The sequence below is a fragment of the Callospermophilus lateralis genome, unplaced genomic scaffold, assembly GCF_048772815.1.
Source record: "Callospermophilus lateralis isolate mCalLat2 unplaced genomic scaffold, mCalLat2.hap1 Scaffold_124, whole genome shotgun sequence".
Classification (NCBI taxonomy): Eukaryota; Metazoa; Chordata; class Mammalia; order Rodentia; family Sciuridae; genus Callospermophilus; species Callospermophilus lateralis.
The window spans coordinates 1465113-1482719 of NW_027512424.1; the positions used below are offsets into that span (position 1 = coordinate 1465113).

Here is a 17607-nt window from a genome sequence, read left to right on the forward strand (position 1 = left end):
CTAGGGAGCTTATAATTTACATCGATTGTAAATAAATGCTTCTTTAATATGAAATATTTTAAAGTAGTAGTTTACACTGTAAAGTGAATTTTTAATTTACAAAGTGGGGAATCAAGTAAATGTCTTGCCATTTTGTGTAATTAAAAGAAAGAAAAAAGATAGAAACTACAGATGAAACATTCTTGCTGTTCCTGTGTTTTCCTGTATGAGAATTTCCAATATTTGAGCATTAGATTGAACTCTTACAGACTGGTAGCAATCTTAATAATTAAATACATTAAATTAAGTTCATCTTCTGTTAGAGCTATTGCAAATATTCTTTGAACATGAACTTGCATTGTTTTGTAGGATTTTTTTCATTAACTGACACTTTTTTTTATAAGCATAGCACTATTTTTTAAATGGAAAGCAATATTTGGAATTTGGTCTAAGAGATTGCTTTTAATAGAAGTTTAAAATAGAATTAAATGTCATGTTTAAAAAAAGGCTTAACTTTGAAAATGAACCTTGCAGGTCCATCATTTGAATATCACTACTAAAATAATGAAAACCACTTACTTTTATATTGCATTTTAAAAAACAAACAGACTAACTGGCATTGCACTTACAGTATTTACACATTTAAAAACAGTGAATTTTTAAATATAAAATTAAGGTTTGTGTTTTAGAAATTTTCATTATTTTCTTGGCATGCATCCATGTTGTCATGATGCTAGTATGAAGTAGGTCAGTGCAGGCTTTACTAGTTTCATACTATGCAGAAGTTGGCAGTTGAATATCTTACTTTCAGTTTTAATTTTAAAATGAAGTGTAAATATTTTAAAAGATTTTTTTTTGGCTTGCCATATTGTGGCAACTTGAATAGATCATATATATACTTCTCTGTTGGGAGGGAGCAGAGAAAGCAGGCTTTATTTTTCAGTGGATACACTCACCCCTTTTTAAAAAATGAATTACCTCCTGTCAAATGAAGAGATGGTTCTTTTCCTGCTTATCATCTGTATTTCCACAAAACCATGTTGTTTTGTACCAGTATATGATGTGACTTAGTGTCCCTGAAATCTGTTAATTGAATGAAATACCTTGGTAAAAATTTAGATAGGGACATCCAAGTTAAATTACTTAAGTCTTTTAAGAAAGGCAGATTTTTAAAGTTGAATTGGTAAGATATATTTTAATATATTATGTGTACTTATGAGGAAAGAATCTTTATACTTTTAAAATAATTGAATTGTATAGGCATTTAGTAAAATGTGTGTGTAATGAAATGATGATAGTAGAGTGCTTTTTTTAAAATAAATAATGCAATTTAATTATCCTTTTATAGATAACAGGACATGTACACATCCTAATTATGCTGACTTTAACATGAGAAAAACTTCTCAAGTAGAGTGCACTTCAGTTTTTGGTACTTGCTGTGAAAAACTAAATGGCAACAAACATCTTAATCCCCATATATACAATTTTGTATCTTTATTTTAAAATCATAATGACTAGCATTATTAGCATTTAATTCTCAATTTCAAAAATAATTTCCTTGTATTTAAAACTGAAATAATATTAATAATAAACATTATTGAATATACTTAATACATAGTGTCATACAACTGGATTTTTATCGTTGGCCAAATAAGTGTATAAAATAAAGGTGTTAAAAAATGAAAGGTCCTTCACTACCATCTTCTAAGAAATATGTACATTCTCAATATTTGAAAAATTTATCTATTTAAGTATATGTGTGTTAAATTTAAATCATTTTTAGTAGATATGACTGCACATCATTAGGTATCTTATTCACATTTTTGAGACAAGTCTTTTTTACCAGTTTTTTTGATCACCTGATAATGTTCTGAGGGATTATTAGTTTTCTATTATATCCTTTATCATTCTTTGGTACCATTAATATTAAGGATTAAAATTAGATTCAAAATACATGTGGCATTTAAAAATCATCAAATGAGTTTTTCATTTAGGTTGATCAGTTTTTAAATTACTGATCTTGCAGGTCACAAACAAGTCTGTACTTGTCCTCCTACTCTATAAATATAGTTTGTGATGTAGGCCTTTAGTTGTACAATGAGTTATTTATTATCTCAGTTCATAATTAATTTATTCGTTTTTAATAAATTAAAATGCTATTTGATGAAACTACTCCACTGTAATTTTAAATATTAAATAAGTCTTCGAAAAAAGAATAAGCATTCAAAGTTGAAACCATGACACTTAATGAGATTGATAACTTTCTTAGGAGTAGAAAATGTGTATGCTTTAAATTATTCAAGAAAATAAAGACAATGAAAATTGATAACAAAAATGCAGCACAAATGGGGCTGGGGTTACTCACCCAGCATGTGTGAGGTACTGGGTTCAATCCTCAGCACAACATAAAAAAATAAATAAACAAAGGTATTGTGTCCATCTACAACCAAAAAAAAAAAAAATTAATGCAACACATCTAAATTTATGTGAGCAAAACAATGTAGGCTGAAGAGTGATTTATTCCATTTCTAAGCTCCAAATTTCTCTGGCTTGCCTATTCTGAAAATGGAATTGGGCCCTTTAAATATTTTTCTTTGCCAACTGGAGGTTTGTCATTAGAGAGCACTAGAAGTACCTTGTAGGAAGAAAGTATTTTGCTTCCTGGTTTGGGTGTGTGTGTTAGGCAAGCTTCTCCAGTGCGCATGTTTGTTTTTGTTTGTTTGTTTTTTCCTCCAGGACCAAATTTCTGCAGTATACAGTGAACAGAGGCACTTTCCCTTGGCACCGGCCTCAGGTAGTTGTATAGCAGTGCCCCCAGTAAAACACCTCCCCACTAACATCTTTTGCTGCCACTCCAGAGGGTAGATTTCTAACACATTTTGCCTTTAAGGGACAACATCAAGGCCCCCCTCCAGGCCCCCTGCGCCATGCCCCGCACACACTGGTCCACGCCCCTCCCCCCACTCCGGGCCAAGCGGTAGGTGTAGTGCAGTCTGCGCTGGGCTGCAGTGCGGCTGCGCACACTGGGCTGCTCCGGGGCTGGCAGGACAGTGCCGGCAGCGGCAGCGGGCCCTGAGCGAGCTGCGGTGGTGGCGGTGTGGGGAGTGGCCTGGAGCGGAGCCTGGGGCTGCAGCAGCTTGGGGGCCTTGGAGTAGAAAGCCCCGGGGACAGGGAAGGAAGGCCGGGCCGCCAAGTCTCCGAGCGGCCGTTCTCCTCGGATCTGGGGGGAGCCTGCCCCAACACCTCGTCTTCAGATGTCCCCCTCCTCACCCCCCAGCCCCGGCCGCTGACGGGAGGAGGCGGCTGGGGGCTGAGGGGCGCCGCCAGGCCTCTGCCGCGGTGAAGCGCCCCTCTGTGAGGAGCCGCTCGGTCTCCCAGGTGATGTCCCCCAGGCGGCAGGTGAAAGCGACTTACTTGAGCCCTGGGGTATAGGCCTAGCTTATCCAGCTTCCTTCCTCCTCCTCCTCCTCTACCCCTCCCCCTTCTCCTCTGCCCCTTTCGTCCTCCCCTCCCCGTCTCTTCCCTCACCCTTCCCCGCGCCCCCCATCTTCCCTCCCTCCCTCTACCCCACCCCTCCAGCAGTGATGGCAGAGGAACAACAACAGCTGCCACCACAGCAGCCTGATGCCAATCAGCAGCTTTCCCCCAGCGCCCCCAACTCGGGGGTGGCTCTGCCAGCCCTTGTGCCCGGCCTGCCAGGGACAGAGGCCAACGCGCTGCAACACAAGATCAAGAACTCCAAATGGTAAGAGGATCCTCCATCGCTGGGGTGAAAAAGCCCAGGCACATTTCTGCTGCAAAGGGGGTGGGGGGTGGCGGATGAGGAGGCTGATGCATTCATTGAATGTGGGTTTCCCGACTTGGGTGCAAATTTGTAGGACCTCTGGTGGTGTGGGGAGTTTGTATCAACCCCTGGTCTCCTTAGCCAAAATATGCTTTTACCCAGTACTATACTTTAAACTTCTTTCCTGCTTAATTATGTAGTTTTATAATTATTTTATAACCCTTTAAGTGAAATGTATATATCTTCATAACATGTTGTAAATAGAACTATTCTCAGCTTGTTTTCTTTGTGTAAATATAGAATTGGAGAAAAGATTAATCAAGTAATTCCAGTGAATATGATGTTTTATAATGTTTAGATTTGTCATACTTATATTTAAAGAATCTGGTTTCTCAAATTGAGACCTTGATGATCTCTAGTGCATTTTTTTCAAAATGCCTTCTTGTTATATCATCCTTATAATCTGATTAGCAAAACTTGATTGAACTCTACATTCTCTTTGTATTATAAAACCAAAAAGAAATTCTGAAAGGGTTGTTTTGTTTTCATAGTAATCTCTCCTCCCCACTCTGCTCAAATATAGTATGCTCTGTCTCAATCTTATTGAAGAATTGCTCATGTATATTGCTTTAAGAAACAGAACCAAAATTATTTCCTCCCCTTAACCTGTATATTGGAAAAACTTGAGTTGCTGGGAGTTAGATTTTCATTTCTCTGATAGTGTCAATCTTTTACTCCCAGGTCAGATTTCATCTTTTTTCATCATTAATGTGCATTAAACCAGATCATATCTACCAATCTTGCTTTATTATCTGATCATCTTGTTCCCTCAGTGAGTCCAAGAAGGTCACAGTGGGGATCTCTATGCTACATGTTTGTCAATGCTTAATGGAAATTTCCTGTGATAAGCAGCACAGGATAACCATGGATTATCAAGATTCTTTGTAATTGGCTTTAATTATATTGGTCCAGTGTGGCAGTCTGTTTTCTGTGTTGAGGGGATGGATAAGGTTCTTTCCTCATGGATATGAGTTCAGTCTTTCCTATTATCTCTACTCTTCTTTCATCTCATTTCTATCATCTCATTTCTATCCATGCATTTAGTAAATGTTTATAAAACATCTGTAGAGTACAATAAGTTCTCTGAAACTTCAAGGAATCAAAGATGACCAGTGAACATTTTCAATGCTAATAGTTTTTCATAATCCACAGTTGACACAGATAAAAGCTTTCTTCAGTAGGGAGAGTATCTCATTTAAATACCATACATTTTATATATAATTATTTTATCCCCCTAGATTTCATTGTCTTTTAGAATATCTTCCCAGCGTCTCCCACACTGACTCAAGCAAAGTGAGCTCTCCCATTGAGTTTGAGAAGTATTTGTGATATGATTAAATGCTTGAACATGAGAATGTTGTAAATCAGTAGTAAAATTATTTACCAAATTATTCAGTGGTCACTTAAGTGGAAGTGTAAGAATTGATTTAGGAAACTATTCCTAGAGACAATAGTGCCCCCATGGAAAAAAGGCAGTCTTGTTATTCACTGTACCTATGGTGATAATTGGCATAAAAGATTTTGTTTTGATCAGTGTTACCAAATCCTAGGAGAGCCATCTGATTGTATACAAAGTGTTTTTGCTTTGGTGGGGGCTTAAAATTAAGTACTTTTCCTGAACATCAGAATGTGAAATTAGAGCAATTTCATGTCCTTACTAGAATTATTTGAACAGTGTTCTATTTTTAGAAGGGGTCAATGATCATAGATACAGCTCCATTTTTCCTGAAATGATCCTTTGATTTGGGAGGGATTCTTTAGAGTTTTGTTGAGTTGTATGTAATTCATTTGCTTCTCTTCAGTATATTTTCATTACACTTTGTCAGTTTCTGATGTGGGCTTCTTGTAAGTTCATTTTCTTTTATACCAAAAGTGAATATATCTGGTTTTCCTTACTGTGTTGTAAACCTATAAACATGTAGTTATATTACTTCTTCGGTAATCAGATGGCAAGAAACAGGTAGCTTTATCAAGTCATCAGATTAGAATCAAAATCACATTTAACTTCTGTTGTTTCTGCATTTGACTAAAGGAAAAGAAGGTCACATTTCCTTAAGAACTTTCATTGTTCCAGGCACTATGCAGAATGCTTTTTAGCTTTGTTCATTTAATCTTCATAACCCTATGTGAGAGGATTTGCTGTTGTTTTTAAAAATCTTTGAAACTCAGTGGGGGTTTTTGCTCATTCTTTTTTATTACTCTCTGGTAACCATCATTTCACTCTCTGCTGCAGTGTTTTAATAATTATTTTATAAAGATGGAATTCACATACCCTAAAATTCATTCTTTTAAAGCATACAGTTCAGTAGAGCTTTTTCTTTTAGTGCATTCAGAGTTGCACAATCATCTTCACAGTCTAATTTCAGAATATTGTATCACCCCATGAAGAAACCTGGTACCTGCTAGAAGTCAGTCCCCATTTTCCCCTCCACCCAGCACTGGGCGGCAACAGCTAGTCTTTCTGTCTCTAGGGTTTTGCCTAACTCTGGACATTTCATATAACTAGGCTCATACAGGTCGTCCTTTGTAGTTAATTTTCTTTACTTAGCATGTTTTAGGGTTCATCCATGTTGTAGCGTATTTCAATGCCTCGTTTCTTTTTATGACTGAATAATATTCCATTTTGGGGGTATACTACATTTATTCACCAACTGATTGAGATTTGATTTGTTTCTGCTTTTTGGGGGTTCAAATAATGTCAATATCGACTTTGTATACACATTTTTATATGATCATATTTTCATTTATCTTCTGTATATATAGTAATGCATCACTTAACTATGGTGTTCAAAGAAATGTATGTTCTGAGAAATGTGCCATTAGGCAATTTCCTTGTGTGCAAACATCATATAGTGTACTTATGCAAACTTGTATGTCATAAGTCAGATCTGTCGACGGGACCAAGAGATGTGGTAAATGCAAGATGTCTGAAGCTGCTGATGGTATAACACCATCTAATCTACTCTTATACAGTGAACTTTAAAAAATATATGTACAGTACACTCTAAAATAATGGTAAAATATATATAGTAAATACATAAGTAAATTAGTCATTTATTATTATTAAATATCATGTATTGTCCACAACTGGATTTTCTATACTTTTATATGATTGGCAGCGTAGTTGATTTGTTTATACCAATGTTACCAAAACCTATGAGCAGTGTGTTGCACTATAAGTTTAGGATGGTTATTATATCACTTGGGGATAGAGATTTTCTGGCTCCATTAAAGTCTTATGGGACTGTTGGCATTGTTCGTTGTTGACTGAAACATTATTATGTGGTGCACAACTGTACCTAAGTGTGGAATTCATAGATAATATAACTATATGAAAAACTACCAGACTATTTTCCAAAGTGGATCTAATTTATTCACATTTTTTTTTTGCCAAAGTTTGTCTGTTTTTCATTTCAGTCATCCTAGTGGGTATGAAAACCTCACTGAGGTTTTGATTTGCATTTCTCTTATGATTAGTAATGTTGACTACTTATGTATCTAGTTTGGAGAAATATCTGAGGCTTGGTGACTAGATAAACTTAGTTAATTGGTATTTTTTTTTTTTAATATTGTTGCTGATGTTGTTATTGAATTGAATAAATTTTCTTTGGATCAATTTGGAATGCACTGTACCTAAATAAAAATAGGACTGTCATCTATACTTTAACCTTTCTGAGATAAAAATGTCTAACAGATGAAATTCTCAATTTTGGGTGAATATTTTGATGTCTAACCACCAACTGCTATTTCAGCTAAAATGGTTGAACTCTGGTTTCCAGATGATAGTATTACCATAAAATGGACCTGTTTTAAAATGTAGTTTATGATGAACAGTACAGCTGACATGCTTTATTGACCCTGTTATTTTTGTGTGGATTCTAGACAAACAGCATCTGGAAATTATGTGCAAATTAACTTTAAAAAAAAATCTTGTTACCACTAACTAGAAAGAAAAGGTAGAACTTTCAACAACAAAGTAGAAACTTCTACTCTTTTGGTAGGATTTTACTAATTAAGGTTCTCTGGGATGTATTATCAGGAGACCAATTGAAGAGCACATTGACCAACCAACATCTGCAGTTAATTATTAGTTACCATAGAGAGCCATCAATTTTCTTGTGAAGTACTAATTTTTTAAACATCAGAGTTGGTATCAGTACTGTTTATAAACTGAGTTTAGAGCATTAAAACTATTCTTCTGATTTTGAGACTCTCAAGCTAATGTATTTTGTTAAGAATATTAAACAATAGTGAAAAATTTAGTGCTTGCTGTGTTAGTCTTGATGCTAAGTACTACATGTATTAGCTCATACAGTCTTCACAACAACTCCTGACCTTTAGATATTGTCTTAGTTATTATTTGTGTTCTTCAAATCAATATTTTGAAAAATTTAGGTAACTGATTCAAAAGTTACAAAATTATTAAATAATGGAACTAGGGTTTTTTTTCCTTTGATGGGTGCTGGGGACTAAACCCAGGGCCTAGCATATGATAAATAAGTGCTGTACTACTGAGCTACATCTTCATCCTATTTTACAAAAAAACATGAGATTTGTCAATATTTTTTATTCAAGTATAACAATTTACAGAATAGTGGGTCTCATTGTGGCATATAACATACTTTGATCAATTTCATTCCCCAGGATCTTTCCTTACCCTTCCCTCAGCCAACCTCCTGATTGCTGCAAAGGGGGTGTTATCAGCCTTACTTTGTTTCAGTGAGAAGAGAACAGTTTCCAGAGTAGGCACTATCTAAAAATGGCTCCTTAGTGATGAAAGCATTTATTGCCAAGACTTTTGTTGCTTTGTCAATTGTCTATATTGGCTGTAACAGCCAGGATTTTGCTGTTTAATTATTTAAACCACATAAATGGGCAATCTTTCATATATTATCTCATTTTCTTCTTCAAAAATGAACAATACAATTTTAACTTTGACCCATATTTGTATACATGAAATATCTTGAGACTCAGAAAAGTTAATGATTTGCCTATAATCACACAATTAGACTTCTGACTGTTACTACAATCCTTTTGGCTATATTCCTTACTTCTGCTGTTGTTCTGGTAAGGAAGTAATTTATATTTCTGAAAACTAAATGGATCAAGCCAAACAGTGTGGGGCTGGGGATGTGGCTCAAGTGGTAGCGTGCTCGCCTGGCATGCGTGCGGCCCGGGTTCGATCCTCAGCACCACATACAAACAAAGATGTTGTCTGCTGAAAACTAAAAAATAAATATTAAAAAAAGCCAAACAGTGCACTGTGGAAATTGAGATGTATAGGCCACATGTCCCCAATATCTGTTCTGCATTTATTTCAACACACCAAATATTTGACCTCCATGAAAAGAATGCCAAGGTAAATTAGGCAGAACCAGAAACAGGAACTCATATACATGCCATATATTAGTGGCAATTTCAGATGTTTGAGTTTCTTTCTTTGTACAGTTGAAAGTGGAATAATATTTGTCAGGGCTAGACAAACAGTAGGTGCTGGCATAAGACCTTGCCTTGTATATGACTCACTCCCATTAGTACAGTACACTTCGACATGACTTTTTAATTGTGGGGAATGCCTCAGCCCTACTGGTCATGCCCGGCCTAAACCTCCATCTTCCCTGGATTTAAGGACAAGGTACTTGTTTAAATTCCACTTAAGTTATATGATCCCTTTACTTAAAGTCTAATATTTTCTGCATTTTTATTCTATTAAGTCTAAATCCTTATGCTTGATTTTCAAGGAATTTCACAATCTGACCTAAGCACACAAATATGTCATCCTTTATTAGAATCCTTTCCTCTTAGCAAAATGAGGTGTCCTTACTGTCCTTTAAACATATTTCTTTCTGCTGAGTCTTTCTTATGCTGTTTAATTCACTTGCCTTTTATTCTCTTTTTAGAATCTGAATCCTATGTACTTATCCAGGTCTAACTCAAATACCAAGACTCATCTCTTACTTTTAACTTTTTAGTGTTTACAATTTGTACCAAAATACATTTTAGCATTTATTTTGTGGCAGGGTAGGGCCCTTGCCACCCTCCCACTACACTAACTCTTACCAAAGAGGAAACTGGTGTTACCAAGAAAGACCTGTTTATTTTTTAGGAGTTCCCACTCTCGAGATTATAATGAGGATCTAGAGTCACCTCCACCCTTGGAGATAGATCCAAGATTGGGGTCCTTAGGCACAGGTGTAAAGGTTGATCCATTGCCTAAACCTCTTACACTGGCACAGAAGATGATGTACACACACACACACACACACACACACACACACACGCCAAAACTCAGAAATGAAGGAAGGGAGGGAGGGAGGGAGGGAGGGAGGGAGGGAGGGAGGGAGGGAAGGCAGGGAAAGAAGGAAGGAGACCCTTTGAAATCCATTGAGAAATGATATTGTTCTGGTCAACCTGAGAGAAAATGGATATATGTTGTCATTTTCTGACTTACCATATTGTGACCAAGCATTGTGCTCTTATTTTTATTAATTTTTTACTAAGACCTTTACTAGGATTCACCTGGTTTATAACTTTCTACATTTAAATATAACTGAATGTGCTGGGAGGTGGTGGTAGAGTCTGTAATCCCAGATATTTAGGAGGCTGAGGCTGGAGGATCGCAAGTTTGAGGTAAACTTGGGGAACTGAGCCAGACTCTGTTTCAAAATAAAAACTAAACTGGGCATGGTGGCACACACCTGTAATCCCAGCGGCTCAGAATCGTGAAACAGGAGAATTGGGAGTTCAAAGCCAACCTTAGCAATTTACCGAGGCCCTGAGTAACTCAGTGGGACCTATCTCTAAATAAAATACAAAAGAGGGCTGGGGATGTGGCTCAGTGGTTGAGTTCCCAAGAGTTCCATCTCTAATAGCAAATAATAATAATAATAATAATAATAATAATAATAATAATAAATGAATAAATAAAATAAAAAGGGCTAGGGATGTAGCTCAGCAGTAGAGCACCCTTGGATATTTGTACTAGGGAGTACCAAAAAAAAAAGAAATTTTCAATGCATATTACTTTTTGTCTAGTTTATTTCATTCAGAATCTCCCTATTTTTGCTATTATCAATAGTTCTTTATTCTTGCTAAGTATGTTTCCAAATTTTATTATCTATTTTCCTATTGATATACATTGGGGATATTTTTTAAGGAAACCAGGTTATATTTATACAGTGGAAAATTATTAAGCAATGAAAATAAGAAGTACATTCACATTCAACAACTTGGATAAATCTTATAAAAATACATATGGAGCTAAAAAAGCCGCACACCAAAGAACACATGTGTATGATTACACTGAATGAAGTAACAAAACAGGCAAAGCTAATCCTTGTTATTAGAAGTTAAAATAGTGCCTAACTCTGGGGGAGCGGAGGGAATAATTAGGGGAGCAATGAGAGAGGGCTCATGAAGGTGCATTTGATGTCTAATTTCTTGAGCTGGGTTAGGGTTTAGTGGATATGTTTACTTTGTGATTATTCATTGTGCTATACGTGATTTTCTTTTGTCTGTTATATTTAATAAAAGAGAATCTCTATTAACAATAAAAAAATCAATCTCTACATTCATGGAATAGATAGTAATCAAATGCCTACTATATGGTTAATATGAGTATAAGGGTTCTGAGGCATGACATGTTCCCACAGTCCAACATTGGGGATTTTTTGACTATTACAGATAAAACCACCATGAATAGTTGTGCACAAGTCTCAGTGTGGATGTATACTTTTATTTCTCTGGAGTAAATATCTCGACAGATGTGATTTAATTTTTAAAGCAACTGCCAAATAGTTTTCTAACAGTTTGTGCCATTGTTTGTACTACATGGTATAGTCTGCAGTTCTAAGAGAGATACCATAGTCTTCATCTTTGTCAACATTTGTTATGATCAGTCTCAAATTTTGTCCATCCTACTGTATGTGTAATAACACTGCAGTTTTGATTTACATTTCAAATTATGTTGGATATCCTTTCATGTGCACATTCACCATATTTGTATCTATTTTGGTGAAGAAAAAAATCTTCTGCCCATCCTTTCAAATTGGGTCATTTTTCTTATTAATAAGTTGCAAGAATCATTTGTATATCCTAGATATCATTCTCTTGAGAGATATATGTTTTGCCAATACTTTGTCCTAGTCTGTCAGCTTACCTTTCCATTTCCATAACAATGAATATAGAATAGACAAAGTTTATTGTTGTTGCTGTTTTTAGTACTGGGGATTGAACTCAGGGGCATACCACCACTGAGCCACATCCCCAGTCCTATTTTGTATTTTATTTAGAGACAGGGTCTCGCTGAGTTGCTTAGTGCCTCACTTTTGCTGAGGCTGGCTTTGAATTTGCAATCCCCCTGCCTCAGCCTCTTGAGTCACTGGTATTACAGGTATGTACCACCACGCCCAGCATGAGACAAAGTTTTTAAGTCTGATTTATTTCTGAGAGGAGAGAGAGAAAAAAGAGAGCATGAGGCAGAGAGAGTCTCTGCCAAGCAGCTTTTTATATTTTCTTCCAGAAGTTGTAGAGGTTTAGCTGCTACATTTAGGTCTGTAGTCTATCCCTACCAGTAGTGTGTGACGGCTCCCATTGATCCACATCCTTGCCAACTTATTATTACCTTTTTGATTATAACCGTCTTAATAGATGTGAAGTAGTATCTCACTGAGGTTGTACATTTCCCTAATGGTGCTGGGTATTCTTTCATTTGCTTATTGGCTTTTGCTTATTTTCTTTGGAGAAATGTCTATTCTAATTTCTTGCCATTTGTCTTTTCATATTGAACATTAAGAATTGCTTATATATTCTAGGTAGTTATATTCTAACTACATGAATTGTAAATATTTTCTTCTATGATTGTATTTTCACTTTCTTCGATGGTAGCCTTTAAAAGTTTTAAATTTGATGAAGTTTATTACTTTATTATTTCTTCTTTTGGTGCTTGGGCCTTTGGTGTCTTAACTACGAAGTCATTGTCTACTCCAAGATTTACTTATGCTTTCTTACATTTGGTTTTGGTTCTTACATATATATGTGTTGTCCATTTTGAGTTCTTACATTTATGTCTGTGGTCCATTTTGAGGTAATTTTTATGTGGGGTAGGGTTTAACTTAATTCTTTTGCATTAAAGACTACATCATTTTGAAATATATTTTCATTTGGAATGCAATTCTAGGATGTCAGTGTTTTTTTCTTTCAGAACTTGAAAATATTGATGTACTGTTTTCTGGTTTGCATGGTTCTTGAATGAATTTTGACATTTTACTCTCACTCCTTTGTACATAATGGTATCTTTTTTCTGTAGATGCTTTTCAATTTTTTTCTTAGCACTGGTTTTAAGCATTTAGTGTATATTTATGTCATCTTTATCATTTTTCTTGTTCATTGAGCTTTTTGAATCTGAGTGTTCATCAGATATGGAACATTTTTATTTATTATTTCTTCAAATGTGTTTTTCTCACCTCTTTTAGGAACTACCGTAACACATATATTGGACTGGTTGAAGCTGTGCATACTGATGCTCTGTTCAGTTCAGTCTCTTTCTCTGTGTTTCATTTTGGAGAGTCTTTATCACTGCATATTCATTTTGCTGATATTGACTTCTTCAATGTAGAATTTGCTGTTAATCTCATTCAGTGTAATTTTCACCTTAGCCATTGTTTTATCTGAGTTTGAATTAGATCATTTTTATTTCTTCTTTTTTCTCCTTTACATGCTTATGCTTTTCCATAGCATCTTGAACATATGGTATACAACTGTATTAATGTCCTTGTATAATAACTCTATCACAGTGTAATTAATGATCATTTCTATTAATTTTCTTTTCAACATGGGTTATATTTTCCTACCTCTTTGCATGCCTCATACATTTTTATTGGATTCCAAACATTGTGAATTTACCTTGTTGAGTATTGGATATTTTGTATTCTTTTAAATATTCTTGAGCTGTGTACAGCTTTTTGCTGAACTATCTTGGAAACATATTTTGTATTCTTTTAAATATTCTTTAGCTGTGTACACCTTTTTTTCTGAACTATCTTGGAAACATTTTTATTCTGATAGACAGGAGTTACCTTCAATTTTGGGCTAATTTTTGCCTTTTATTGACTGTTACTTGATGCCCTTTTATTATAGATTTTCCATTCCAGCTGGTGATTACAAAAATTGATCTCCATGCCAACAGTCACCACCACCTTCCATCCTGTTCCTTTCTGAAGATTCTTTCTCTGGCCTTACATGTGTGCCCATTGTTACTTAACCACAGACTTCAGGGGGACCCTCCATAGATGTCTAGAGAGCTAGTACATGTACACACTCTCTCTCCCTCTGCAGTTCTCTACTCTCTCCTTTACTCTGATCTGTGACTTCTAGCTACATCGGTCTCTTCAGACTTTAAAATCCATCTCTTCAAATCAGGAGATTTTCTATTTGAGTTTCCCTTCTCTGAATGTGGCCTGAAAAATTCTTTCCAGGGAGTAAATTGGGATGATCCTAGCACTCATCTCCCATGCTTAACTTTATCTTAGAGGTCACTCTTATGCTGCTCATTATCTAATATCTGAGAACTGTTGTTGTTTGTATTTTGTCCACTTTTTTTTCCAATGTTTCATATGCGAGGGTAAATCTGTTGCCCCTCTTGGAGAGATTTAGTCCTCCATAATGTTTAACACTATTCTCTGGCACATCATTTACAATAGATGAGGTTCTTCCTGGTAACGGCAGCGTTAGGCCTTCTGAATGCTCCTAGGCAAGTGCCTTCACAAGTTTCCAATGGTATATGTTATTATGCTGCCAATTATTTGTTTCAGATATGTTTTTCTTGTCTCATTTAGATTGTACTCTGACATTAGGAACCCTTTATACTTAGAATTTTATGTCCCCTCCACCCAAACTGGATACATTTACCTTTAACAATTACTCAACCCTTACTCCGTAAGAATTCCCTTTGAGGTATTAAAGAATAATGCACTTGAGATTATTTATCTCCATGCCAACAATCACCACCACATTCTATCCTGTTACTTTTCTGAAGGTTTTTAACATAACCTTATATTAAACATCAATGCCACATATTTAAATGCTATGAGTAAAAGTGAATGCTGATTCATCCACTAATTGTATATATCCTGGTAGAAAGAACTACCACTACCTTATTGTGGCCAGTTGAGAAATTTTCTTCTCATTATCCACCTGACTAGTTAATATGTCTTTAAGGCAATAAGTTTAAAAAATAATACTGATAAATAAAAATATTGAAAACTCTACAAACTAAGCAGCTAGTTCTTCAGTAACTGGAAGCACTAACTATGCATATAAAATTATATCTGATTATGAGTCAAAGTAAATATCAAGAAGATAATATGCAATTAGATCATTTTGCTATTCTGATTTTTCCACCAATGAATTATCATTAATCTCTATTCTATAATAAGAAAAATTCTACAACATACCATATTCTATAAGAAAAATAAGAAAAAATTAAAACTAGTTTTTAAAGATCTGCTTAAATATTCCAGTATCATGTAACCGAACAACTACTCTCCACAACAACTATGTTTTTATTCAACACAAACATTCAGGGGTACATTCCTGGAGTTGAGGATGCATGCTGCTGAGAGGTGGACCTTAAATGCCTTGTTCTCATAGCTTATTTCCTCTCAGTACTATTTATATATGGGGGCTTAATAGTTAATATATGTGTTTAGGTTAATAGTGTAGTATATTTATAATATCATTGAAACCATGAGTTTATCCAACAAATCATTTGTTAACTCTCTCATACATTCTAGTCATTTCCCTAGTCACTGATGTAACAGTAGTGAACAAAACAACTAATTTCCTGCTCATGTTGGAAATTGTGTTTGAGGTTGGGTTGGAGCAGTCAAGTAGATAAACAAATGTAAGGCAAGTAGTAAGAGAAGTCTAAAGTGGTAAGGCAAGTCTGAAGAGAAAGAAAGGCAGGGTGATGGGCTTGATAGTCATTGCAAGAGGCTCTATTTTGTGTAGGGTGGCCAGGGAAGGCCTTTATCACATGAAATGCCACTGTTACAAAGACATGATAAAGTGAGGGGGTAGTTAGCTAGTCAGATGATTTGGGGAGTTAAGGTTGAGGCAAAGTTGCAAGTGTAAATGCTCCGAAGCAGGGGTGGGCTTGGTGTATTTAAATGGAACTAACAGAGCAAGAGAAGAATGTTAGGAAATGGGGAGAAAAGGATGAGGGGAGTCACATTGATTAAGAGCAGTCCATAATAAGGCAGGACAGTCCATAATAAAGTCATGGCTTTTTTTCCTTTTTTTTCCTGATACCAGAGATTGAACCCCCAGGGGCACTTAAACACTGAGCAACACCCACAGTCCTTTTTAAAATATTTTATTTAGAGATAGGGTCTCACTGAGTTGCTTAGGGACTCACTACATTTCTGAGGCTGGCTTAGAACTCAGGATCCTCCTGACAGCCTCCTGAGCTTCTGGGATTACAGATGAGTACGAGCAGGCCTGGCTAAAGTCATTGCCTTTTATTTGGAAATGGGAAGCTATAGGAAGATTTTGAAAAGAGAGACACAATCAAATTTATATTTAAAAATATCTAGTTGCCATCAGGACATAGATATTGGGGAAAATGAGGGCAGAAGCAAGGACAGAAGAAGGCTATGGAAATTATTCATGTGACTTATGATGTGGGTTTGGCCTGTATATTGGCTTAGCAGATGCAGAGGAGTGGTCAGATTCTGGGCATGTTTCAAATGCTTACTTGGAAAGAAGGAAGTCAGACAAATAAATAAATAAAATGCTGTATAATTTATATCAAATTCTAGAAAATTCAAAACAATCTATAATGACAGGAGATGTTTGGAGACAGCCAGAAAAGGAGAGGGGAGGGATTACAAAGAAGGATGAAAGACTCTTTTGATTTTGGTGATAGTCTCATGGGTATATTCATGTCAAAACTTATCAAATTGTACACCTAAACATTTGCAATTTATTCTAGTTCAACTATATCTCAATAAAATTATAAAAATAAAGACATAATATTGTCTAATGGACTGGAGTTGGAATGTGAGAGAAAAGAGATCAAAGATGGTTTGTAAGTTTTGGGCTTTGAGCACCTGGATAATGGGAATTAAATTGTCATTCTTATTTCTGAGATAGGGAAGACTGAAAGGAGCAGATTTTGAGAGAAAAATGAGTTCAGTTTTCAACATGTTGTTAGAGATGCCTACTAGATACATTTTATAACATAATAAATACATGGTAGAAAAGAAATGAAGAATGACTCAGACAGTTTCTCTCTATGATCCACTGGTTCTCCAGAAAGCGCAGAAGTACACTGGACCAACGGGGACCTCTCATGGCCCCTGTAGACAAATGTTTGTGCACACCTTTTTTCCATTGTTTTCTTTATTTAACATTATGAACATGGTGGACTACATTCTTTTCTCTAAGTTTTAAAGATTCAGTTAATTTGGGGAAACAACTGATGGGTTCATTGTTGGAGGTTGATGAATAACTTTAGCAGAGACTATAGTAACAAGCCCTTGGTCACAGACAAATGAGAATGGCTCCACCAAGGATGGGAGCATTGCAGACACTCTTCCTTGGGCTGGCTAGCTTGTGCCTTTCCCCCCCTTAACTGTACATATCAGTAATTCAGCTATATTATGATTTAAATCAGATTTTGCTCTTCTTGTCAGAAAGTACAACATTTGCTTGTTAGTTGATGGGTTGTGATGAAAAGGAGTCTACTCCTTGGGTTTGAAACCTAGCTCCATTACTCACTGGAT

At 35.8% G+C, this 17607-nt stretch overlaps 1 protein-coding gene across 1 annotated transcript in view; it reads left to right on the forward strand.

Moving 5' to 3' along the window:
* The first annotated feature begins 3563 nt into the window (after positions 1-3563).
* The window catches only part of LOC143640151 (transport and Golgi organization protein 1 homolog), a 33050-nt gene continuing 19006 nt past the window's right edge, over positions 3564-17607 (forward strand). Inside the window, exons 1-2 of the mRNA XM_077108055.1 lie at positions 3564-3724; positions 5092-5116. Coding sequence (XP_076964170.1) covers positions 3564-3724; positions 5092-5116 — 186 coding nt within the window. The remainder of the gene's footprint in view (positions 3725-5091; positions 5117-17607) is intronic.